At 41.2% G+C, this 27,743-nt stretch overlaps 1 protein-coding gene across 8 annotated transcripts in view; it reads left to right on the top strand.

The window, feature by feature from the left end:
* The window catches only part of NTRK2 (neurotrophic receptor tyrosine kinase 2), a 363,188-nt gene that overhangs the window by 179,459 nt on the left and 155,986 nt on the right, over positions 1-27,743 (top strand). For 6 of the 8 annotated variants that reach the window (XM_066256974.1, XM_066256972.1, XM_066256973.1 and 3 more), the window contains one exon: positions 22,713-22,760. The exons of the other annotated variants lie outside the window; for them this stretch is intronic. In XM_066256974.1, coding sequence (XP_066113071.1) covers positions 22,713-22,760 — 48 coding nt within the window. The remainder of the gene's footprint in view (positions 1-22,712; positions 22,761-27,743) is intronic. 8 annotated transcript variants of the gene reach the window in all.

Below are 27,743 nucleotides of genomic sequence, written 5' to 3'. Positions count from 1 at the left end.
AGCACCAATCCCCTCCCTAGCGGGACCTGGGGAAGCTCTCTGCAGACACATTCAGTGATATTTCTGTACTCGTGCTAACTAGAATAAGTAGAGTCTACAGATAGCCTCACTGCAGTTCAGGGAAGGTTTTAGTGTCAAATGAGTTTAACTTCGGGCTTTTTGAACATTTGGATATTTGAAGTGCAGATAACAGACTGGAGCCTTTATAGAGTAATATGTAGTATAATATAACCTTAAATGATTTTGGAATATACTAGAAGAGACATTCTATGAGGGTAGTGTTATCTCTCAGATACTCAGAATAATGTCTGGTGCAGAGAAGACATTCAATAAACACTCAAGAAAATAAAATAATAAGAAATGTTAACTGTCATTTTATTGTCTATTCCATGCCAGACATGGAGAGCTTCACACCAATGCTTGCTAGGTAGATATTGTTGTTCTATTGTTATTCTTACTTTAGAGAAGGTGAAAGTGTTTCTGAGAGAAATTAAGTGTCCCATCCAAGGATCCCTGGTGGCAGGTGCTAGAGGTGTGGCTCCTACTGAGGGGATGGCTGTGGTGGCTAGGAGCATACTGAAGGGTCAGGCTGCCGAAGGTCCAAGTCCCGTACCTGCCACTCACTGGCTTAGTGAGCTCAAGCAAATGGTTTGATTTCTGTGCGCCTTGCTTTCCTCAAGAATAAAATCGGAACACTGACAAGATCTACATTATAAGATGATTGAGAGATACATGCAATGTGCTTAGAAACCATGCCTGGAACCTCATAGGCTCTCAGTGAATGTTAGCTAATTAGGAGGCATGGAGGGAGGCTTTGTAGCAAGGAATTTTCTCCAATGTAATGGAAAGGGTTTTTAGACATAAAAGATAAAACTTCAGATAACCTTTTATATAATCGAACAATTAAAGAATAACCTCATGCTATTGTGATAAGCTAAGAATCCAGTGACCAAGACTAAGTCACAAAAGAAAATTTGGTTATCTCCATTTAGTTGATAAAATTAAATAATTTATGAAATGAGTAGACTAAAAAGAGAAGAATACAGTACTTCTTTTGTATGACAAAGATACTATATCACATATTAACATATTTAATGGTGAAATTCAAAAGTTTTCCCATTAAAATCTGAAGCAACCTCATCACTCTGATTTTGTCATGTTCTCGAACTTCAGGCTAATGGAATAGGTCATGAATTGGATAGAAGAAATGTACCTAAGGGGAAGGAAAAGATGTATTTATAGATATTATGAGTGCTTAGAAAATGGTAGAGAACCAATTTCCAAACCCAGGAATGAATTGAAAGTTCCTGTAATCTGGCTGGACACCCAACCGATTATTTAGTAGCTCATCATTATGTTAGCAGTGATGATAGATAATATATTGGTTTAAAAAAAAATCATTCAGAATAGGAGAACAACAGCGGTAACGCTATAATATATCCAGAAGAAAACAGGAGGACAGAAGGGGAGGAAGCTATGTGTGCAAAGTTGGTACTCTCCATATAAGTTATAACAGGAGAGAAAAAAAACCACACCTAAACGCTTAATGATATAAGAATGATTAATTGAATGGTGCTAAGGTTCCAAAGGTAGTAAAATAAAGTATATGGTGACAACAGAGTTCAGAATATTAAGCTATATTCAGTATATATTCTTTAGGTGTCGTGACTCCAAACTTATTTTTTATGTAGAGAAAATTAGATAAAAGCATCAAAATGTTAATAATTATGGGACATGAGGTGATCTTGGTTTTCTTTTTTATGCTTTTTGCATTGTTTTTCTATTTTTTTTTACAAAAGGAAGCATGTGTGTTATAATGCAAAAAGTTATTCAAAAGCTTTCAAGGAAAAAACTGCCAGAGGAGTGAATTTACCTACTAGGGTATTACTTTTCTTCCTATTCTATTTATTATTTTATGAACTTTCATTGCTGATATATAAATTAAAGTAAGAAAAATAATGGCTTATTTACTCAAAATAGACAGTTCTAGCCTTTAAAATATGGAACAGCACTATTTATCTTGTGCTTCATTGATTAAAAGTAATTGAAATTCTGCAAAGAAGCCTTAATTTTTTCATAATGTCTTGCTCTAAGACTTGGATTCAATTTCTGAAACAGGGGAAATGCCAAGATGTACGAAGAAGGCCTTCAAAACTGAAGCACCCATTTCATTACCTTCTCGAAAAATAAATGACCTCACCTCCCTTATTACTGTAGTAATTAACCCGCAGTCACACTAACTCTGACCAGTGCTATGTATTATTTATTACCTTCCATTTGTGGGTTGGTGGTCAGCCTACTGAGCATCTTTGTTGGACAATTTTTGCGTGTGACACACTTAGGGAGCTCTCACCTGCTCTTCTAATAACTTCTCACCAGAAGGGTCAAATATACTTTTCAAAACACGAAATCAAAAAGATTACAGGTGATCAGACATTTAAAAAATTTTTTTTATTTGTAAAATTCAATTTAACAGGGTGATACTGATCAATTAGGGTACATAGGTTTCAGGTGAATATTTCTATAGCATTTGAACTGTTGATCATATTGTATATCCATCTCCCAAAGTCTAATCGTTTGTGATCACACATTTTAATTCGGCCTTTCACTTTGGGAAACATATAATATTGATGGATTCACATCAGATCCCCAGTTCTTTGCACAATGCTTAGCACATAATCATCGTTCACTAAAGGTCTGTGGACTGGGTAGACATGACAGTAAAACCTGGGGCTTCAAACCATTCACCCCATAGTCTTCTTTCCCTGGACATGTCTTCCCCCCAGCGGGGTCTCGGACCAGTTTGACCATCTTCCCTCATGGTTTGACCATCTTCCCTCATGCTCCATAAAGACCCAGAACTCTGGCAGTTGTCTTCATTTGTTCAACACTAAATATCAATGGCGTGCCTGCCCCACGCTCAGCTCTGCGCTGAATGTGGTGAAGCGTTAGATTTTATGATGCGGAGCTGGTTTCCGAGAGCCTTGCTGTGCATCTGTCAGGCCAGGCCCTGGCGTGCCTGTGGGTTTTCCCACTCTGCTTCCCAGGAGTTAGACCTCCGCTCTCCCCTAATCCTGCAAACAGAAAGTGTGCGAGCGGGCTGCTGGCACACCAAGCGTGTCTGCAAAATGCAGACAGATTGCTGCTCTTTATTAGTGGTACGCATGAAGGACTTTGGGAAGCTCTGAAACTAAAGGGTTTTGAGTTTCTTCGTTATTTTTTCTCAGGCTCTACTTTCAGAAACACGATGCTATTAAGTGCTGCTGTTTTGTTGCCAACGTCCCTCTCTCTCTTTCCCACCCTTCCCTTTTTCTTTTCTTCCTAAAAGCCTTAGAAATAAAGTAAGATCTCTTTATTGATTATTCTCACTGATTAGGGAAAATACCCAGTCTGTTCTCACTAGGTTTGGTCCTTGGTAAGAAATGTGTCTTCTGTCCTGCTGTGGTCACATTCTCACGTGGACATTTTCTTTCCCTTGCCATTAGCAACCTGTCTGTAATCTTAAGAATCTCCTCACTTCCATTTTGTTTCCAGGTCTTCTTAACCTGGAACCTGAACCCTGAACCTTAACAACCTATCCCTCCCTCTTTCCCTCCCTCCCTCTCTCCCTCCCTCTTTCCCTTCCCTTCCTGTCCCCTTTCTTTCTTTCCTTTCTTTCCTTTTGTGGTTCCCTACTTCTGTAATGCTCTTCTCATCTCATTTCAGTCCTTGCTTAAATTCCACTTTCTCATGGGAGGCTTTCCCTGACCATTTGTTTAATTGCAACCCATACTCCTACTTGATTGTCCCTGTCCCTTTTCCTTGCCTTACTTCTCTTCAAAGCCCCAAGCACACACACGCATGCTCTACATTTCCCTGTTGTTGCTGTGGCTCATCCATCTCCCCCACAAAATGTAAGCTGCATTGATGTAGGAATTTTTGTCTATTTTGTTCACTTGTCTTAAGATAGCTCATCATCATAAATATTTTCCAAGTAAATGAGTGCCAGAATGAGTGTCCTGGGTTGAATTTGGGGGGAAGCAAAACCCAGGCCTATGTGATGAGAAGCATTGCACTGCAAGTGAACATCTTGGTGGCCCAGATGTTTCTATATATATGCAGGTACACTGCATCCCATAGACAAAACATTGAAGCAAGCCCTGGGCAGTTGGCTCAATGGTAGAGCATCAGCCCAGTGTGTAGCTGTCCTGGTTTGGATTACCAGTCAGGGCACACAGGGAAAGCATATGGTCGCTTCTCCTGTGTGCTTCTCTATCTCTCCCTCCTCCCTTCTTTCTCTCTATCTTTCTCATCTCCTCCTGCAGCCATGGCTCAGTTGGAGCAAGTTGGCTCTGGATGCTGAGAATGGCTCCATGGCCTCGCCTCAGGCACTAAAGTAGCTTAGTTGTTGAGCAATGGAGCAATGGCCCCAAATGGGCAGAACATCACCCCATAGGGGGCTTGCCTAGTAGATCCTGGTTGGGTTGCATGCAGGAGTTCTGTCTCTCTGCCTCCCCACTTTTCACTTAAGGAAAAAAAAACATTGAAGCAATAGGCAGAATTATTGATCTTTTCCCTTAGAAATCTGATGATACAACAAGTGTGGGTGACTCTGGAATCCCTCTTCATCCCCTGCTTTCATTTCCAGCCACCCTTGCATGCCATGGTAGCTCTTAAGCACCATAAAGGACTGATTAGCTAATCTTAGTCTGGATGTTGAGTATACTTTGGGATACAGCATTCTTCCATGTGAAGAGGCCCTTGACCTCTTCAACAGAAGTGGCCGCTTAGCCCATCCCCCCTCCTGATTCAAGTTCTGCCCTTAGCAAATAATTGTCCCAGGGTTATCTTTATAAAACATATGTTTACATTATCAGAGGGGGCAAGCATTCTTTTAATACACTGTGTGTGAATTCCATCCTCTTTCTGGATGATCCAGTACTATCAGCTCTGAGCCCCAAGGAAGACTTTTGGTTGAAGGTGTTGATTTGCCTCAGGACTTTCCCTTCACTCAGGGCCACCAGTACCTGACTGAACCCCTGGGGTTATCCACTCATAGTGCTGCTTTGCTGGTCACATTGTGGGTTATTGGGAGGGTACCTGTTTGCCTGTGGGAACCTCCGTTTTTCATACACCCCTGATTTGAGTGAAGATTGTGGTTTTCCTCTGCCTGAGAATCAGAACCTACTTTGCTTACAGTCTTACACCACTGAAATACTGATTAGAACCCTCCATTCTTTATGCTAAATTTGGGGATAACTAGACCTTGTTGAACATCTAGGCGTATATCTGATGGCTATGTTCTAGACCCTGTAGGAGAGCTAATACAAAGGCCTTATCGGACCTTAGCATGTGAACATCTAGTTTTCGAGACACATATTAAAGACCATGAGTGTCTGGATAGGAAGAGTTAAGAGATAGTGTGTATACTGGATGACCCTCTAATCTGTCCCTGTGATCCAACCTTCCTGACTAATTCCTGACTACATTCCTTTGAACCTTAGAAACAGGGATTATAATGCCTATGATGAAGTAATGGTCAGGATCTAATAGATTCCTATTATGTAGGAAGAACTCAGTAAATGCTCATCCTCCTCATTATAGTGCACATAGTAGGTTTTTAATCTAATCATTGATGGATTGATTCCTCTTGTCTGCAATAGTTGAGCAGTTGTTATACCTGGAGGTACTCAGGAAGGCATGTGAAGTAGAGAAGGCGTGGCTACTGTACATGGCTTCTTTCAGAGCCTCCCTTCCCAGAGCAGAGTCCCTCCAGCCTCTGGGGAAATCTCTTAGGCTTTAGGCCTTTCTTGTTCCTCCCTTTCCTTCATGTAAATATGGCTGCCCATTGTCCTTGACTCCTCAGGGACCTCCTGACAGCTTGGCCAGCTGCTCCATCAAAGGTGCTCAGTCTTAATGGCTATAATGTTTGCTGAGCTTTTTTTTGTCAGAATTAGTTACATTTTTCTGAGATTTTTTTAGGGCAGTGAGCTAGAGCTCAGAAAGAGGCATGGATCTCCAATGGTGGGTCACAGACAGCCTGGCCCTGGTCCGAAATAAACAACTCCAGCGGACATCAGTCAGGGTGTAGTGCACTGCCTCAGCCTTGCCTGGGATGCTGCAGGGGCAAAGGCTTTACAGCGAAGCACTCCGTTGCTAGAGCATTGGAAGAGAGAAAGAGAATGGAAGAGAAGAGTGTGGAAGGAAAGTGGAGACCAAGACTAGAGGAGGAGTGTGAGGCCAGTGGCCACCACCGTGGCCATGCAGGTTCTTATTGGATTTGGGCAGATGGTAAAGGAACTGTGGAGCCAGAAAACGGTGGGCCATTCTATTTACTAAAGTCTCATAAAGGCAGATGAGCAAATAGGCAGGGAAGACCGCTTCCCTTTCCAGTTTCAGTTCCAGGGATCCCAAACCCCTCAACACTCCAGACTCACCTGGACTCACAGGTCCCCACTAGCCTCTGCAGTTCCCAGCCAAACAGGCCAGGCTGAAATCTCAGGGCTCCCAAGCTCCTCAGCTCTTTCTTTTCTTTCTTTTTTTATTTATTCATTTTTATTATTAGAGAGAGAGAGAACAGAGGAGGAGTAGAAAGCATCAACTCCCATATGTGCCCTGACCAGGCAAGCCCGGGGTTTCGAACAAGGTCAGGGTTCCAGGTCAACGCTTTATCCACTGCGCCATCACAGTTGAGGCTCCTCGGCTCTTACTTTCTCTCTCTCTCTGAACTCTCCAGCAAAACAAGCTGGGGAAACAAACCTCTTCTCCAGCAAACAATAGCAATTGCCTTCCCAAGTAGGAAGGCAATCCACTATTTGGAATCTGCTGCTTTGGGCAAGCACCCGTGACCTTTCACAGATCACATGTGCCTGGCACTGCCCCACACCAATACAAAATACAAGCGAGCAAACCTAAACACTCTTATTTCACACTTGAAACATACTGGTTTGCCCAACAAGGAGTTTGGGTTATAAGGCAGTGATTTGGAGCCCTCAACTGATTTTAAGTAGATGGGGGGAGGCAGAAGGTAGTAGTAGGTCAAGACCACAGCTGTCATGAGTGCCATAAAGGCCTGGCCTAGAGTGGTGGCCATTGCCTTTTCAGCAGGCAATTGCCTAATCCAGCCATAGATGATTCATTTTGGGGGGAAAGGCAACAGACTTTATGTATACAAACATAGCATAGATTTCTCCTACATTCAGAACAAGTCAAACTTTTTGTAAATGGGGGTAAAATGAGGGAGCAGACAATGGATTCCCTAATATTCTCCTCTCATTACATTTCTTGATATTCCTGGGGGACCTGCTTACATCCTCTACTTTCTCTGTCTACTCTCTATAAACTCAGGATGTTTCTGAGGGGCACGGAGAAAACCATTACTACTAGAATCTATAAAGTGTTGCAGAATGCTCAGGGATGGGCCGTCGTGTTACTCCAGTCACAGAAAGGGAAGGAAGCCTTCCTGAAAACGGTCCTTAAAGTGTCTTGGGTTGAGGAAACCCAATGGGGAATAACACCAGTGGGGGAAGGGTTGTCTCATTTCATTCAAGTCTCAGCTCAATTGCTAGACTGTTGTTACTCCTGCTGTTTCAACTTTGAGAATGCCAGATAGTATAGAACCAAGCTTCCAGCTCAAGGAGTCTCAGTTAACAGCCAGTTGGGTTAGCTGTTAAGCCTACCATGGCTACTTTACAAAAATACATTTTCTCATATTATAATAATCTCAAAAACGATCTGAGAAATTGGCCCTCATGGACAGACCTCATATCTTCTCTGTATATGATTGATAGAATGCAGTTTTTTTCCCTACAGAAAAAAAAAGCTATATTTCTAAACCATTTAGAAAGAAACAAGTGGAAATTTAATTTTAAGCCAAACACTTTTCTCTTTTATGGTTGGTTTGATCTTCACGCTTCTTTATTTTCCCCACCAGCATCTTTCACTTTAGTGCTTTAAGAGAGGATTGTTTTATTGTCCAAGTCTACACAACACAGAGGCCTACAAGCAGTTGTAAAGAGTGGGCTTAGATGATATATATTAAAAATGATAAATCATTTCCCAGCTTTCCATAACATTTTATTTTCTCTGGATCTTTACCTCCTCTGACTCATGTACCTGGGCTGATTAATGCCTCATCTCCCCTGTTACACTTTTGTCCAGGGCCTGTGTTTCATTCGCCTGCCAGTGTCAATAGTCAATAAATCTTACAGCCATATGAACCTTGCCATGCTGGCTGCTGCCAGCATAAGCTGCCCATCAGAAAGCAGGCAATTCTGGGCCTCCATTTATCTGGTACCCTCAATACTCACATCCCATTCTGCAATTGGAGCTGCAAATGCTCATTTCTTCATAGGCATGGGCTGGGAAAATGAGAGAAGGCTAATTAATGCATTCAAAGGATCCTACTGAATCAGCAAGCCCCTTAAAGGTACAACAGACACAAACAGGCAGCTGCAGCTTGTTGGGATTCAAAACAACAACAAAAGGGCTAGTTAAATATTTGAATAGCTAAAGTATATGTCTATTCATTCCCATAGAAATTGCTAAAATAGGCCATCCCTCCATCTCCAGAGAAGTCAAAGTCATTGAAATTCTAAAGCTTTTCATCCTGTCAAACACGTGTATAAAGAACAGAACACTTACATCTCCATAACAGGCCAATTCAACATTAGGGGCAATAAAACTTGGGTGCATGAAAGGATTCCAGAATATGGTACCCATTCATTCCAGCCTCTGGTGATGCTGGACTGACTTATTGACAATTAGCTTGCTATTGCCCCATCTCTGTGGTAGCTTGGCATCTTACAGTTGCAAATGTCTTAATAAATATACCATCAGGGAGTAAATGCCAAGCCCTGGATATGACTTTATCCAAGGCTCAAAAACTATGACCAGAACCTATCTTTGGCTCTTTTTCACTGGATCACCATGACTGGAGGCAAACTTTCCTCTCACAATTGCAGCAAAGATGACTTCCATCCACTCCTGATGCCAAATTCTTCCCATCCATCAGGAAAAAGAACATCATTGATGTCAACTTTGTATACATATTTTAGGCTTGATTTTGACCAGAATAACTTTATAGTCACATGCCATTTCTTTAACCAACTACTGTAGGCAGGGAAGGGAATTATGCTGATTTTTTATACCTGCACCATTGGTTCCATCTTGAATCACATTGGCTGTCTGGGGCGGGGTGGATAACCAAATGAAGATCATTACCAGTTGAGAAGGAGGAAGTGGATACAGGCTGACAATTTAAACAGCAATAATAACAACAGTAACAATAACCAAACAAACTGACATAGTCTGCTCAGGCCACCATAACAAAATATCACATTTTGGGTGGCTTAAACAGCAGATATGTATTTTCTCACATTTCTGAAGTGTACAAGTCCAAGATCAAGGTGCAGCCAATAAGATTCCTGGTGAGGGCTCTCTCCCTGGCTTGTAGATGGTCATCATTTCACTCTGTCCTCACATGACCTTTTCCCTGTGGCTTACACAGAGGGAAGAGAGGGAGGAGTGGAGAGGAGAGAGGGGAGAGAGGGGAGAGAGGATTGAGAGGGGAGAGAGGGGTGAGAGGGGAGAGAGGGGAGAGAGGGATGAGAGGGATGAGAGGGATGAGAGGGGTGAGAGGGGTGAGAGGGGAGAGGGGAGAGAGGGGAGAGAGGGGAGAGAGGGGTGAAAGGGGTGAGGGGTGAGGGGAGAGGGGAGAGAGGGGAGAGAGGGGAGAGAGGGGAGAAAGGGGAGAGAGGGGAGAGAGGGGAGAGGGGAGAGGGGAGAGAGGGGTGAGAGGGGTGAGGGGAGAGAGGAGAGAGAGGGGAGAGAGGGGGGAGGAGGGAGAGGGGGGAGGGGGAAGAGAGGGGAGGGGGGAGAGAGGGGAGGGGGGAGAAGGAGAGGGGAGAGGGGAGAGGGGAGAGGGGAGAGGGGAGAGGGGAGAGGGGAGAGGGGAGAGGGGAGAGGGGAGAGGGGAGAGAGAACGAGCTTTGGCTTCTTATAAGGACATCAGCCCTATAAAATTAGGATCCTACCCAGATGACTTCATTTAATTGTAATTACCTTCTTAAAGGAACAAATGCACCCACATTGGGGATTATGGCTTCAACATATGAATTTTGGGGATATACAGAACACACAAAAAATGATAACTTCCAGCTGTGCACTTCTAATTAATCCTGTTTTCCATGAGCTTTTATCTGTCAAGAGTCTGTTGTTTTTATGGTTTTATGATCTGAGAGTAAATGGGTTTAAGTAGCTTCTAATGTACACTGTGAAGAATACCCAGCCATGCATCGAATCATGTTGCAACTATTTAATGACCAGGAATTTAGGTACGAAGAAAGTTTCTGGAGATTAACATTTAGTTATGATTCTAGAACTAGGAAAAAATGTGAGAATTACCAGACAAGAGACCTTGTGTATGCTTGGAACTCATCTTTTGGAAATGCTTTTAGTGAAAAGTTCTGAGCACCACAAAAGATCAGACTACAGAATCAGACCCCTTAAAATTTTGAATAATGCTGATGTGGCCCAGCTTACTCACCCACATGTTCCATTCGACCTGGTTCTGAGTGATCTTTGACTATTTAAAAAAAATCAGAATTTCTATCCAAATAGTGAAGATTTGCATGGCTGGCAGACTCTACTTCATGAATTAAAGATAATTCCCTAAGAGGAGCTCTGAAAATGGGACAAACAGGGGTTATATCTTTGAAACAGATACAACAGAAGGTATGACTTTCTAAGGGGATTGCTTGCAAAATCACATCTCTTATTTCTTAATATAAGTTACAATGAGGTTTTAAAAAACTGCGAATTTATTGTTAGCATTTATTTATTATGTATTTTATCTATGTACACATCTGTGTACACTTTAGAGATTACATATGTGAGTGTATGCTCTCTTAACCATATGGATGGGAGCATTTTTATAAAAAAAATGCTACATATTTTTGTAAATAAGACAGCCTTTTAATAAGATCCACTTGGAGCTTTCCTGTTTATCAGTCAGAATAGGCTAGGTTATGTTGTAGAAACAAATAACCCTTAAAACAGAAAAGATGACTTGTCTTTATGTTGCATGTATGGCGCAGATTGGCAGGGTGCTCTTTTCATCTTACTTCCCAGGAACCTAGAACTTTGTAATGCTATTGTCTGAACATGAGGCTTGATGGTCCTCTGTGGCAAGATGAAGAGGAAGTAGAAAATCTAGTTTAAATTAAACATGACTACTAAATCTTCTGCCTCAGAGTGACACATGTCATTTCTGTTCCCTTTTTCATTGACAAAAGGAAGCAACACGGATTGATGACAGTCATGAGGGTACGGTGGGGTGAGGTCCTAGCCTTTTCTGGGCCAGAGAGGGGAGGTGAGTGGTATAATGTTTAACACAACCATGAAGCTGTGTTATACTAAATTTGGCTCTTGATTGAAGACAGGAAAAGGTGAAAAGTTGGAATTCATTCATTTACTTATTCAATAAATCTTTATCATGCACCTAAAATGCACAAGACCCTGAACTCAGTACTAGAAGTACAATGAGGAGACAAGACAGAAATATTTTTGCTCATCAAGAACTTGGGAGGAAGGTACAACAAATAAGTAAATAATTAAAATTCAGAGTAAGACAAGCTGTGATGGGCAAAGGCAGTGTGCCTTGGAAGTATAGTTAGTCCTCATTACTAGTGAGTGTTGCTACTGTTGTCCATCTGCACTTTACAACTCAGTTTCTACTGTATTGGTGGGTGCCTTATTTTTAAATTCTTTTGGTTGGACCTAATCAGCAATTGAGATATTTGTTAGTTGCCATGCAGAAAGAACAGTCCTTGACATTGTTGTAATTGTTATTAAGCTTATGGAAAAGTGTAAAGAAACGAATAAAAGATTTTTCAACTCAGAGTATTTCAAGTCTAATAGGAGAAATATGATTATGTAAATAATTAATACAGTGAAGAATGTAGCATTTACCATGAGAGACAAACCAAATGTCAATTTATGATTGGGAAATAAAGAAATGCTTCATGATGGGGTGACTTTTAAGCTGGGTTTTGTTGACTAAATGAAGTGTAATGATCAATGATGGAGCTTTAAGGTTATATTCCAGGTAGAAAAAAAACTGGTGCAAAACCACAGAATTTGGCACCTCTATATGGGCAGGGACTGTGACCATTTTATTCTATTCTTTAGTACATACCCAGCATTTATCACATTGTCTAGCATCCATCAGGTGAATAAATTAATGAATAAGTAAGAAAATTCAAGGCATGTTTATTTAAAAAAAGCAAACTAACAGTTTCAATGGGATCTGGTGTGTTCTAAGGGGAGTGATAAGTGATAAAGCTGAGGTTAGGTCAAGGTTTTGAAAGCCATTGAGTATTTGAGACTTTATTATTTCCTTACCCCATGGTTTATATAATTCTAGGGTGTTTACAGAGGTCTCACATACATTTCAGTTCACATGATCCTAAAACAACCTCATCAGGTGGATGGGGCAGTAATTACTGCTCTGAAAAGAGACTCTTAGAACAAGTTACTTGGGACTGTCAGGAAATGGTGAGCCCAAGACTGAAACCCGATGTCTGGAGTCTATATCCAGTCTCTGTCCCTTTGTAGTGCTTTGGCCCTCTGTTCTGGGACCAGAGCAACACTTTTTGGGTTTTGGGGGCAACAGAAGTGACAACATCAGAGCTGTTTCTTGTGAGGCACAAGGTAAACTAAGAGAGAGGGGGACCAGCAGCAAGGACACCAGTAACAAGAATGTTGGAATAACATGAGAGAAGACTAAACTCCTGCAGGGACAGTGAGTATAGACAGGCTAGGGTTTCCTTTTAACAGACATAAAAGGTTTTAAGATTAGTTCTACTCTGCTGGGCCATGACCTAAAACAGTGTTTTCAGTCTCGACACCACTGACATTTTGGGTCTTAAATTCTTTGTTGTGGGTGACTTTCTGGGGCATTGTTGTCTCATTAGCAGAATCCCAGTCCTCTGCCCATTAAATGTGAATAGCACAAACTCTCCACCCATTCCCGCCATTGCAACAACCCAGAATGTCTCTAGACTTTTCCCGTTTTCCCCTGGGAGGCAAAATGGCCCCTATTTGAGAACCACTGACCCAGCCAGTCAATTTTGATTAGTTTCTAGAAGAACAATGACTCTTAAAGAATATATTGAGCATTTAGTGGGAAAACACTAAAGAAAGAAATGTATTTTCATCTTATGGGTTTGAGTTTCTTCCACTGACAGTGTGTCACCAAGTCCAGTGATACCAAAGAGGGTGGCCCATCGCTAAAGTTGTGTGACTTGGCACTGCATTTGAAACACTGGGTTTTCATTTTCTTCTATTTATGATCATTATTCAATTATTTTTATTCAACACTCAGCTTTAAAAGTGCATATAATCTTATAATGTCCTATTCCATTATGGGAACTTCTTAATAAAATCAATTAACTATCTTGGCTATTGTATTGGTCTTACACATTTCCTGACCTTGGCTGAATTCAAGTGTGTGTGTAGGGGGAAGGGGTGGAATGAGAAGGGAGACAGTGGGTCACTGAAAAGAACGACAAAGATATTTAAGGATGACATGAAGCAGGTCACCATGTTCTCAGACTGCAAGAAAGAGTTTGAATACAGTTGACAATGGAAAATGCCCTGTAGTGAGAATCGCAGCTGGAAACCCTACCATGCTCTTCTCCCTTCAATACTTCATAGTACACCACAAAAAACTTCTACATGATGCTTTGCATTCACTATAGCAAATGTGGGTTTAGAGGAACCACAAAGGATAATTTGCATTTTATATATATATATATGAATATGAAATATAAAGAATGCAAGTGTAAATATGAATATAATTATAAATATGTAGCAGAAGTTGAGTAGACATTTTTAAATGCATTTAATGTGGCAATAAAGCCTGTGCAAAGAAGAGTGGAGAGACCAGCCTTCCTTTATTTTGGCCTCACTTGGTGATGGAGCACAATGGACAGGTCTGAGCAAGTCAAGGAGGTCTGAGTCACTGTTTAGGTTTTCCACGGAAACAAAAGCTCATGGGAATTTGGCATAAAGTGTATATCAGCCTCTATGGGCTTGCTGCTCTTTTTGAAGATCACTAACTCCACTTTTAAGATGATTTCCTGAGAATCATTCAGTTTCCTTCCCAAAGACTCGCTCCCTATGCTCATCAACATTGGTTTGCAGAGAATTTGGGGTGAGTTCAAGCAGTCTTTCACCCAACGTTGGAACAGTATAAACAGGGAAATTTTGTGTGTGTGCATTCAGACATTCCTTGCCTTCCCTGAAGGGAGCTTGTGACAGCTGAAAATAACGTCTTCATAGAGCATTTTGAGCTCTCACTGGGGTTGCACAGTGGAAAGGCAGAGCCTTGATAGGATTCTCTCATGTCTGTCATCTCTTATTAGTAAGCAGAGGTTGCCCCTGCCTTCCTCAAAGTTCCAAGCTTGGAAACTGATTATTTGCCTTTCTAGATTCCATTTTTGACCTCCCCAGAAAAGGTTGTGACCATTTTTATTAAAGGAAAAGGCTTTCAGAATTTATAATAGATGGAAAAAAAAACACAAAAAAACAAGAACAAAGACAAAAAACTCAACACCGTGCAGTTTAATTGTGAATGACTCAGATGTAGATGAGCTGAATTTTCTTTGAAATAGTCTATATGTTCAAAATGAAAGGTGAAGGAGTTGGCCATTTTATTTTCTCAAAATTAAATGTTTTAAATATGGGTTTGGGATATTTTGCCACCTTTCAAGCAAGTCTGGTTTAATCTAGTCCTATTCGAGCCTCCTGAACTTTTTCAAACTTAAGACTTTAGTTTGCTTCTATTTTTTTAATGCTACAATGGAGGCTGACCAATTTTCCCTGATTAAAATAATGTCTAATCTCTAGTCAGTTCCTGGCATATAGCAAGTATTTAATAAGGACTGCTTTTTAATATAACTGTTGCAGAGAATATATGGGTCCTTCTCTCAAGATAGGATATAGTGCCCCCATAGCATCTGAGTGTTAGTTAGCAGGAGAAAATCTAGGCCAGCTGACTGAGTGCTTTTCTTTAAATTGCATATGATCTCAGGTTTCCAAAATACCCTGGAAAGCTATAGAAGGCCACATGGCAATCTCTTCTCTGTCATATGTGCCAAATGATTAGTACTATACACTGCTAGAGCTTGAATGGGCCTTCAGTGCCATTTCTCAACCTCTGTCTTTGTGGAGTGGGAAACAAAGTCTGTTAGGGAGGTGCGGGGGGAAGAATGACTCACCCAAGGTCATTCAGTTCATTTCTTGCAGTGTCTAGATACAGTCCCATCTGATATTTAGTCCAGCGTCTTTATTTCACACTCCTACCTGGGGTGCTAGATTCTAAATATTGATCACTTTTAAAGACTGTTTTCAGTGAGCTTCCATTGGAGTGCCACAAATGAATCAGGAAGGTAGCAAACATATTTGCAAAGCATAGTGGTTTTATGTTGGATGCATAATTTGAATATGGTCATTTTCATTATATTTCCTGGACTTCCTATTATTATGCATTTTAAAAACTGTTCTAATTAATTCATTCAACAAGTATTTATTGAAGCTCTGTGCAAGGCACTAGAGGGAGTGATGGATATAATGGCAAGATCTTTGGAGCAAATAGTTTGGTATTCTACCCATGTCCTCTCAGCTCTTACCGTCCTGTATGTGCCTATGGTGTCATGCCAAAAGCACCGATAACATTCTGAGGGCTTCCCCTTAGCCAGATGACAGGTGATAATTGGAGGATCAGTGACCCAACTTCCTCAATTTTTGGATGGGATATGTCTGAGATGCATTCTTTATCATCTCTCCGGTTTCCCCAGGAATTTGAATTTTAGTTGTCCACAGAGTAATCTACTGGAAATTATATCCATCACAGGCTACCCCTCCCCCCGTGTTACTTGCTCATTCCCCTCTAGTGTTTCTTGGATCCCTTCCTCATAAACTGCCTTTACATGAATTGCATTGGTATTGTTTATGGGAGAGTCTTCTCTAAGACGGTCATGAATTCCCAGAGCTTGAGTTCTTGTAAAGGATGCAGACAATGCATGATAAATACATAAGGAGATTTCCTGGCACATATTGAGAAGGATTAGATGATTGTGAGAGGAGAGAGGCTGAGAGAGCTTCTGGTTAAAGTGACAAGGTTGGGGCCTCCCAGAGGATGAGATAGTTGACCTGAAATGTGAAGGAAGAGACGTGGGTAGGCATAGCAGAGCCAAGAAGATGATCCTGGGAAGAGGCAAGACAAAGTGCAAAGTGAGCAAGAACAGGGAAGGACCACTGTAGCTGTTTATGAAATAGAGGGATGGGGGAACTGGGTGGGCTGGCTGAGGCCACGTCATGCAGGACTCTACAGTGATGATCAAAAGTTTATAATAAACGCAACGAGAACCCTTTAAAGGATGTTAAACAGGGAAATGCAATAATCTGATATATACTTGAAAATGATTACTCTGGCAGCTCTGTGGAGAAGCGACTAGAGGAGGCAAGAATAGAGCAGGAATTGATTTAGAAGGCTGCTGCAGAAACCGAGATGACAGATGATAGCTGGTTCTCAGCACCCAGATCAACCATTGATTAAGGAACACGATTAAATGGAATATAAATGCAGAATCCATATGCATGTATATCTCTGTCACTAAAACATCAGTGGTCTTAGCATTGTGGAGTTAAGAAACCTTTGAAAATTTAATGGAATCTGTGGACTTTCCAGAAAGATGCAAATGTATGTGAATACACAATTTCACATTTTTGATGGAGGATTGGGAAGATCTGGAGTCAGTTAATAAAACCTCAAATAAATAAATGAACAAATAAATTTATTTAAGGTCTAATTTACATGTAATATTATTTTCAGGTATATAGCATGATGATTCTATATTTGTATATATTATAAATTGATCACCATAATAAGTCTAGTTAACATCTATCATGACACATAGTTACAAATTTCTTTTTCTTGTGATGAGAACTGTTAAGATTACTCTCTTAGCAACTTTCAAATATGCAATACAGTATTATTAACCATAGTCACCAGGCTGTACATTACACCACAGGACTTACTCATGTTACAGTGGACGCATGTACCTTTTGACCCCCTTCACCCATTTCATCCACCCCCACCTCAACTCTGGCAAACACCAATATGTTTTCTGTATCTTTGAGGGTTTCTTTCCTCTCTCTCTTTTTAGATTCCACATGTAAGTAAGATGATACAGTATTCATTTTTCTCTAACTTATTTACTTAACATAATGCCCTCAAGGTCCATCCATGTTGTCTCAAATAGCAAGATTTTCTCTTTTATTATGGCTAAAGAAAATGTCATTGCACACATATATCCCGTTTTCTTTATCCATTGACCCACTGATGGACACTTCCATGTCTTAGGTTGCTTCCATGCCTTGGTTATTGTGGATAGTGCTGCAATGAACATGGAGGTGCATATATCTTTTGAAGTTAGTATTTTTGTTTCCTTCAAATACCAGAAGTGAAGTTGCTGGATCATCTTGTAGTTTTATTTTTAGATTTTTTTGAAGAAACTCCATACTGTTTTACATAGTGGCTGTGCAAATACATAAATAAATAAATAAATATTTGTGTGTATGTATCAGTTAGGGTAGGCTCTCTACCATGGTAACAAAAAGATCCCAAAGTGGATAATGGTTCAAACACAATAGTTTATTTTTTGCATATGAATGAGAGTTGGAGGATAAATAGCTCAGCTTCATTAGACCTTAGTAGAATAACTCAGTTTCTACACTGTGTATGCTGAATGGGAGAATTAGTAGAGGTTTTATCTGCTAACTTCAAGTCATAACTTCCAATTTGATGTAAGTATTGTCTTCACTTTGGATAAATAGAAGGAGGAAGCATGGGGTAGCGTACATGGGAAGTCTTAATGATCCAGAAATGATACCCATTGCTCTACTCATAGTCCTTTGGCTATAAATTAATGCAATGGCCACAACTAACTTCAAGTAGGGCTGATTAATGTAGTGTAGCTGTGGGTCCAAGCAAAAAAAAAAAAAAAAAAAAAAGGAAAACAAAGAGTTCATAGAGCAGCTAGCAGTTTGAGTTAAAATACACGTACTTTTCTTTATGTTTTTTGCATTGTAGGTGTTCAGTGTTGCTTAGAGAACAGTGTAATAATAAGATACATTGGAGTTTGAAGGACGGGAAGGGATGAAGCCAATGAATGTTGGTCAGGAGGATTCCAGGATCCTTTGTGTCATAATTTCCACAACCAATTTAATTCAAAGCAAGCCCACTTCCTGGTCAGTGGATACAGTACTTACATAAATGTTGTGTCCTTAAGTGAAGGGTTAAGATAAAATTGAAGTGGAAACTTGGCCCCAAACTACACTGTTCAGTGGCCTGTGGAACTGAAATTAATTTGAAGCAAACTATTACTCACTCTGACTGTGTGTCCTTTGGAAAAGAAGATGCTTATATTGTCAGCAAAGCATCCATTGCATTCATTTCCCCTCCACTCCAATGACCAGTCCTCTTAGCTCTTTGTTTTAGGTAACAGGCAATTGGCTACTCCACTTATTGAGTGTCTACTCTGGCCTTGACACTGTCTGGTCACCACTTTCCCTGCAGCAAAGGTAGCCCAGAGCTCCTTTTTCACGTGTCTTGTAGGGAGTGGGCGTGGCCATCAGAAATTGGAGGTGAAGTACATTTCTCATAGTGAGTCATATTTTCCCATTTGATTCCATTAGAATGTTAGAGATGCTTTTCTTGGGGATGGAGGGTGGTGAGTCTTAACTTAAAATACAAAGAAATTACATTTGGGGGTGGAAGATGGTGAGTCTTGCTTTAAATTATAAAGAAATCACATTTGAGAACAACGCAAATTTAAATTTTTCCAGAGTTAAAAGGAAGGGAAGCTGATCTTTCTCCTGATATACTTAAGTGATTTTTCTGAAACTTTAAAAAGAAAAAGAAAATCCAGAATCCAGAAATTGCCTTTTCTGGTGACCAGAACCCTTCTTACAGTCTCAGTTACTGTTTGTGTGAATTAGCATCCACAGGGAAGATTAGATTTCCCCACATTGCCTGTTTGTTGTTCCTCCCTCTGAATCTCTCGCTGGCATCATATATATGCCTTTCCAACCCCCTAAATTTTAGCTCTTTTCTTTGGGAGATGTTTGAAATGTAATCTTTACTGCAATTTATTTTTTTTAGTTGAAGTCCCATTTTAAGAGTTGTTAATATGTTAATGGACCTTTTTAAAAAGTACATTTCTCTTCTCTGGTCAGGGAGGATTGAAATTTCTTCCATGTCAGATGGATTTCATTGGTTAATTTTATAATTCAGAATCTTTGTTGGTCTAGATTCCAAAAGGAGGAGTTCCTTTAAGCTCACTGCAATGACATTTGCTTTTGAAGGAGTCCTTTATTTTTCAGTGAATAAAGTGTCTCTTATTAAACAGCATATAAAAGAATGTTTGGCAGGACTCGACTCCCAGTGGGTGAAACCTCACAGGAAATTGAGAAATTGTTTCTTTTTGGTCTTGTGGGAAATTTTTGCCAGTGAAATATAGTATTAAGGTTTTGAGACTACTGCTTAAATCCATCAAGAAAGTGCTGTCAGACAGGGGACAGCTTCTGGGGTGGGGAGGGGGCCAGATGCCAGTGTGACTTTGCTAATCTGGTCTGTTAAATTTTCCAAGTACTCTGAGGTACGGTCAAGAAGATTGTATTCCATCTTGCAGAATAATTGTTTTACTATTAGAGAGAACTTGTAAATCTTTTAGCAATTTAGGAATAAGTTGGTCCAAAGTTAGCCTCAGTTTGATGCCCTTTCATTTGTTTCTGCAAAACAGGATGTTGTATGTGCCCAAACAAGAAATGTGTCCTAAGTGTAGCATCACCATATGTTTCATTGTTCAAACCCCTAACCTTCATTGTTCACTTCCACACTCCCCTCAACTTGCAGTCAATCACCTTGTCCCATCCCCCTAAACATGCCTGACAGACATCTCCTTCTCTTCCCCATCCCACCTCCCTAGAACCTCGTTCATGCCACAGTTCTCTCCTGTCTTGATTTCTCTAGCAGCCTCCTTAACCAGTCTCTTGCCTTCAATCTTTCCCTTCTATAATCTTGTTTGCACTCTAGAGCCAAAATGATTTTTCTGAAACTAATCTCGATCATGTTATTGCCTAGCATGAGATTTTTTTCCTTTTTTTTGTGTGTGGGGGGAGTGCTATCTATAAAGTTTAAACTCTTGGCCTGGTCCTTACTTATTTTGTTTCTCATTTCCCTGTACAGCTGCATCAGCCCCTTGACACAAACAGGGTGCCCATGCTAGCCATGACTGGACTTACACTGAGAATGCCCCCTCTGCTTCTCCCAATTCTTGGCTAATTCTAACCGGTTGTCCAGAAGCCAGGGAACTTTGCTTTGACTGCCCTCCCCAGAATTGGATAGATGCCCTTCCCTTGAGTCTCATACACCCTGGGCACACATCTGGGGTAATTGATCTTTGATTGTAAGTTGCTGGAGGGCAGGCCATGCAGCTTATTTCTCTCTAAATCCTCTGCTAGGCCTGTTGAGAGAATAAATGACTACTTACAGTGTTCTTTTAATATATAATATTGAATCCTGATTGTAATGTCATAAACTTTGACTAATTTTGGCTATTTTTGGAAAGGCAACTATGAAAGAATAAAAATAAAACTTTGGATTTGGCATCAGAAGGCTGAGTCCCTGTGAGCTGTGACCTTTGCTAAGTCTATCAGCCTCTCTGAGTCTGAATTCCTTGTCAATGAACAGAGGATAATATATTACAGGGTTTGGCTGAGGACCAGGGGAGAAGTGTGTGGGTGGGGGAAGCACCTGGAGAAGTATCATGACCGCACATGTGATATCTGCCTTAATCTAATTATTTCCATACCTGTAGCTCTTCTTCCTGCACCCATGCCAAACACCATCCCAGGAGACATGGAATATGAGTCTTGTATGTGGCACAGGGCAGGGCTGGGTCATTGCCAGGTCTCTGTTCAGTTAGATGGAGACGTATCAATCGAAAGGACAAGAGTAAGCAATGGTTCACACTTAGCTATCCCATTGGAAATACACTCCTGCCCTCTCAGACACTGTTGGTGACAGTAAGACTGGATACAGTGAGAAAGCAATTTGATTACATGTGTAGAGAACCTTAACAATATTCATCCCTTTTGACTCAATTATTCCGATTCTAAGATTTACCTTGAGTTTTAAAAATGGGGATAGAGGCACCTAACACTTGTAGAGATGTTCTTTGCAGTTGTGTTATTTTAGTTAATCATGGAAAATAACCTGAAGTGTAACTCAGTGAGGGGCTGCTAGGGCATTGCTCTTCAAGGGGCTTTCTGTAAGATGGAAACACGATTCTGAAAAAATGCTCAAGTGGAAAAAAATAGTCTTAAAAATACAATCTACGGTTTCATTGAAACTATGTAAATCAAACAAATGTAGAAAACAAAAAGTGATCAGTGGGAAAATGCACTCTGTTTTGAGAGGGATTAGTCGTCGTTAGGAAACCCGCAGGCACAGCCCTGCCTCGCTAGACCGAGGGCCTTGTGAATGAGGTTCACTGTCTCCGCGCAAAGGAATCTTTATTTGGCATTGGATAGAGGCCAGACCTTCATCCGTCTTCTAAAACCTGGAAGCAAGTGTTCAAAGGACTATAAATCAGAAGGAAAAATCGCTGAGAGTGTGGAGAGTGGAAGTTTTAGAATACCAGGGAAGGAAGGGCTAAATATACTTGAAAAAAAATAATAATCATGATAACAACTTTGTAAGGCATTCTTGAGTGTGTAATGGGTTTTATATACTTTGCTTTGTTTAAATTGGCTCTTCTTCTCCATAACTTTTTATCCTAAATTCCTGTAAAAATCACCACAGATTTAAAAAACTGTGACATCCATTTACTTCTTGGGCTCCATTATTAGCCTTGTATCCAGGGATGTCCCTACTGTGCAGAAGTCACTTTGAATCTAGTGGACATTACCTAGAAGGGAACAGTTAGGCCCAGAAAACAAACATACATTTCACTGGGGTTTTATTCACTGGAGGACCTCCAAATGTCTGACAGACCTTTTCTTAAGCATGCCAGCAGAGCCTTGCGTTGTAAGAGGCATAGGTCTGCCATGAGCTGCCCACTGTCGCAGAATAAGGCAGTTGTGGGATCCGTGTAGAAGTGATTCCCTGGTTTTTCTCTTGAATCCCCATCCAGCCCAGTGTTGGTTCTCCCACAGGACTTCATGTTCCTTTTTACTGCCTGTCTCGGCTCCAGAAAAGATCTGCTCTCTTTTCTTACTATCTTTTCCACATGGCGGAGGTTCAGAACCACAGTGCATTTGTGAGATGCATTGTGTGTTTTCACCCTGCCACTCCTCTATTAGATTTCATACTTCGTTGGAAGAGAGAAAGTGAGAAAGAAAACTGCTCAGAACTTTTAACCCTGGGTTTTGGTTATCTTTCTTGAAGACACATTACTATCCCTTAGTGGACTTGAACTTCCATGTTCTCAGGATGAAAAATACATCTTTACACAAAATCCAGGGGTTGGGCATTTAAGAGGAAGCTTTGGTCCTCGACAGAGGTTTCTGAGGGAGTTGGAGTTATTTCGCTAGAAACAGTGCTGAATACCTCTGGTTTACGCTTCTCTTTCGAAGTTTATTTTATGTTTTGTTGTGGTTTTCAGATTTCTCATGGTTTGGATTTGGGCAAGTAAAATCAAGACAAGGTGTTGGTAAGTAGTTATTCCTTCTTTGGATAACTAATAATGAGCTTGTGTTTGATTCAGATGAAACTGCTTAGCCCTCTTCATACTTGCTGACCCCTGATTCATTTTTGTGTGTTCCTGGTTTCTGATTTGCTAAAGAAAGAGGCTTAGAATGTTTCCAGAAAAGGCATTACTGTTGCTAATTGAATTCAGTAAATGATCCTGTATTTTTTAATTTGACTTGTTTTTACCCTATGGGGACACGTCAGCTGTCATCCAGTTCAAGGTTGCTGATGCATTGTTAGAAGGTTAAGAAAATAAAATACAATTATACTGCAGTTCCAAGCATAGCAAAGTCGGCTAAATATTCAATTCTGGAAAAGTATGGGCTTTAACTTTTTCTCATTGGCCAGGACGTATAAATTTCTGAATTAGTAAATCAGCTGTCCTTTTATGACCATTTCTCTTTCAAAAAAAAAAAAAAAAAAAAGACTAACATCCAGACACTATGATTTGTGCTTGATTGCATTCAGTTCCTTGCAATTGTGTTGACAATTGAAAAGCAGAACTTATAACTAGCAAATGAGTGCAGATAATGCATCTCATCTCTATGATGGAAATCAGGTGTGATCTCTGAGGACCTCCAGTTTGTTCAGCATTTTCAGTGGGTACAGAGACAATAAATAGGAATTGCCTTAGGAAGCACAGTAAGTCAGAACTTCTTCCATTTTGGTGTGCATTTCCTAGCTTCAGCCATCTTGAACATCCGTTGATTAGTGTCTTTTTGTTGCAAAGTCGGCTGTAGGTAAACTTGCAAAGTGAGAGAGATGTACCAGTGTCACAGAACCTTTCGGTTCTGAGCCATCCACCCCATGTGTGTTCCTCTGTTCTCATGAGGGACCGTGTCTCATTTCCATTTTTGAGCTGGACAGCAGTCAGTCTGACCCTGAAGGAGCCCCCCGAATTCCAAGGGAAAAGCCCTTCACCAGCAAAGGGAAAGTGGGGCTGTGGCAAAGTTGGAACATTGAGCTTAGCCACCTCAGGATTTGTCGTGACTCCCCAGGAAAAAATTTCAGAAATAGGTGGTCATGGTCATTTTAAGAGACCAGAGAGGATCTTGTGGGGCAATCTTGAAGATGCCCCATTTTATGGCCTGTGCCGCGCGCGCGCGCGTGTGTGTGTGTGTGTATGTGTGTGTGTGTGTGTGTATGTGTGTGTGTGTATGTGTGTGTGTGTGTATGTGTGTGTGTGTATGTGTGTGTATGTGTGTGTGTGTATGTGTGTGTGTGTATGTGTGTGTGTGTGTGTGTATGTGTGTGTGTGTGGGGGGTAGGTGGCAGGTGGAGTTGGGTGATCAATTCTCCCACAACAGTGCTGTGGGATGGGGTGTTCCTGCCACTAAACAGTAAGTCACCGGAACCCCATAAACATTTTTTCAGGCCCCTTTGCCCTGCAGCGAGGTGCTCGTTCCTGGAAAGCTTCAGTAACAGGACTTCACCCTTGTAGGCCACAGTGGAAGGAATTCCTCAGAACTGTTCTTTCAGCCACAGATCATTAGCGGCGCTGCTGCTTTAAAATGTTGGTTTGGTTATTATTATTCAGGTGTGGCGAGGCCCATAGGTCAGGAGACGACTGCCATTGATGGAAAGATAATTCATTATTCATAGCTCCCAAGAGAAGAGGACTCAGCCTGTTGCAGGGGGGCCACCAGGGGAAGCACCTGCCTCAGTCAGGAGGCAGGGGAGTGAGGGGCAAACGTGGACAGGAGCCTTTATAGTGGTTTCCTCGGGGAGGGCGGGGTGCGGTGGGGTTAGCAGGTTTAGGCGGGGTAGGCAGATTTAGGTGAGGTTAGCACGTTTAGGCAGGTTAGCAGGTTTAGTCAGGGTTAGCAGATTTAGGCGGGGTTAGCACGTTTAGGCAGGTTAGTAGGTTTAGGATCCAATGGTTTGAGGAACTTCAGTGGCTCTGGGATAATGAGGCCCATGGACGATGGCCTGGGGCAGGAATGCTTGATAAAGAATGTGGCTGGGTGTATAGATTATGGGTTAGTTGGTTTGTATATGACAGGCACACTCAGAGGCAAATTCTGTATTCCCTGGAGGAACTGGCTAACCCTGGGCAGTGCAGCCACTCCAGCGTCATCAAGATATTGAAGCATGAGAATATAGAAAATAAAAGACATGCTTCATCCAGCTGCTCAGGAACAAGAATCTCTCCCCGTGCCTTGAAGGCATTGTTCGTCCTGAGAGATGAAACCCCTTTCCCAGATGACCTTCATCGATTCCTAGCACAGGGAAATGAGCCTAAGTTAGGCTTAGAAGGGTCTGTGAAGTCAGAGATGCAGGGTACATTACCCAGCAGCTCTGATAAAAGACAAATGCCTCTTTGAAGTTGAGACATATGAAAAGAAAAATAGGCAAAAGATGTTTCCAGGCATACTCCTATTTGTCAGCTCCCAGTAATTAGAACTCTCTACCTGAAACTCAGCAAATTGCACATACCCAGCAATTTAAAACTTTTTATTAATTTTGTAAGACATTTTCTCAAGTCCTCATATGAATTTCTCATCACACTGTGATGTGCCCCTGACTCTTCTGGCTGTCTTTTCATCACGTCTTCTCAAGCACGTGCACAGACATACAATGACACATCGCGTGACATGCACAGACAGGCTGCTGTCAAATTATATAGACATTCATTGTCCCCGCTGAGAGCTCTTTTTCTCCCTCCTTCCTAACTTTGCTGAGCTCCATTAGATCAAAATGTTCCTAGAAAAATGGGCTGAATCCCTGCAGCCTGGCAAGCCACATCAATCTTCTAGGATTCGGAGCATCAATAATGGAGAAAACAGCCCTGGAATTAATATTCCGATTGATAAATGGTAGAGGTTTATATGTTGGTCATATTTGTCAACAGTAACCTTCTGGCAAAGTGAAAAGGCTTTTGAAAAATTACCTCTGGTACATTATCCTGCTCCCATACGTTAAAAAATCCAGCCCCTCCCCAGGCCCCCAAAAGAGAGCCTGTTTTCTTTGATCTGAAGTGTCAGGGGTTTCAATCAGGGAGGCCAGGGGAAGGAAAGGGTGGCCTTTGGTGGAGGAAGGGATGTGAAGAGCAAGTCTCTCCCTTGAACTCTTTAAGTTAGGGCCCCACTGTGTCCGTGGAAGATGATTCAGAGCCTGGATTCCTGGAGGAATCTCAATGTTGTCTGCTAGGCATTGACCTCCTACAAATTGATGACATACTGTGGGAATGCTGATAGTCTGATCTGGGCCAAAAGAATCAGAGATGAAGACAACTGGGGTCAGTGTGTTTCTATTCACTGCAGGGGCTCCAGAAACAGATATCTCTGGCCTTCTGACAGCGTGTGGGATATTTGACCGCAACCATTCCTGTATTTCTGAGGGATAACGTGCAGCCTGGAGTCTATTGAGAAATGCGTGACCTTGACTGCTAGGAAGGCTCAGGCAGTAGCCTACCTGGGTAACCACAAAGAGGGGGGCAATGCACTGGGAACAGAGTGAGGGAATCAGTGGGGGGAAGGTTTTATGCACAAGAGGTAGAAACCTGAGCACAACCCATTTGTATTTTCCATCTCTGGGTTTAAGCTCTGGATGATCTAGGCCTACCAGGAAGAAAATCATAAAACAGGGATGGTTAAGGATATTAGAGAGAACTTGTCTTTATTCTTGGCAGAATTTCCACACTTTGCTAATGCCGATGAGCTAGGGCTAGGCTCAAGACGAGCACAATTGGGGTGATTGCCTTTGCTTTGAGTGTGCTGTGGCTTCTAAACTGGCTGTGTGAGGACTTGTTTGCAGAATTAAGCCAGAGTGTATCATTAAAGGCATCTTAAATGTATATCCCCTTGAGAGAACACTTTAAAGAATTACCTATACTGGCAGTTGGCTGCCTCCTGCATAGTTTGTTTAAGATTCAGCTAGCTGGGGAAGGTTCAATTGTTATCACTATATACTGTGATAATCCCCATTTGAGGGGGAAAATGAATCTTGAGTTGGGAGATAGATTACTATGATATTTCAGGGAAGATTTAAAGATGTGAGGCACAGCAGCTTTTGTTTTGAGAATTGTGGGGCTTCTTGGTGAAATAGTTGTGTGAGGGGAGAGGTAAAGAATGGATTGGAGGTGCTGAAACATGTATCCTGGGGCTTGGATGAAGACATTTCCTCTTGTTCAGAAAGTAGTGATTCAGACTTGCCTTTCCCTCATACACAGTTGCCTTGGCTGTGTATTCAATCCTGCCTTGTCACTGTATTCCTTTTTTGTCTTTCCTCCTTATCCTTCCCCTCCTAGCTTTCTCTTGGCTTATGCCAGTAGTCCTGGCCAGCGGTTGCTTTCTCTGGAACCCTGAACCCATTCAAGACACTGCAAAGCGTGTGTCATAAATGTATGTCTAGGTGGCTTTGTCTACTTTTCATGGATGGATGTCAGCCATAAGCCACCAAAATTTTAATTATTTTTATGCTTTCATATAAACCTTTATATTCATAAATCTATTTTTGGTTGCAACAGTATAGATTTAGTGGTCAATGGATAAATGGTTCAGACAAGACACAGTAGTCCATATTTATCGGCACAGACATTCTGAGAGTCTGGACAACAAAGTTAAGAGTATCATATGAAAAGTGCTACGGTGATTGTTTTAGTACCCAGACATCCACGGAATGACTCTATAAATAAGTAATATTATAGCTAAAGGCCAAATAGATAAATTGCTGTGGGATTGAGTCATTAGCTCATAGGCAAACGTGGTACAGGTACAGACAGAATATACAGAGAGAAGAACAGAGTCATAGGGCAGTGCAATGTAATTCTAGTCCACCTGTTGTAAGTTCATTTAGGAAAACGTAGTAACAATTTATACTCATAAAGCACATGTAAATTTATAATGCATTTTCATATCAGTAGTCTAATAAAATAACAAACTAATAGCATTTTTCACGTTTTACAAATGTAAGTGGATGCAGAGGTACAAAGAAGGTAAGTGAC

This window comes from Saccopteryx bilineata, chromosome 2, assembly GCF_036850765.1.
Source record: "Saccopteryx bilineata isolate mSacBil1 chromosome 2, mSacBil1_pri_phased_curated, whole genome shotgun sequence".
In the NCBI taxonomy this organism is placed as follows: domain Eukaryota; kingdom Metazoa; phylum Chordata; class Mammalia; order Chiroptera; family Emballonuridae; genus Saccopteryx; species Saccopteryx bilineata.
The sequence above is the reverse complement of the archived record's forward strand: the minus strand, read 5'-3'. Positions and strand labels throughout refer to the sequence as shown.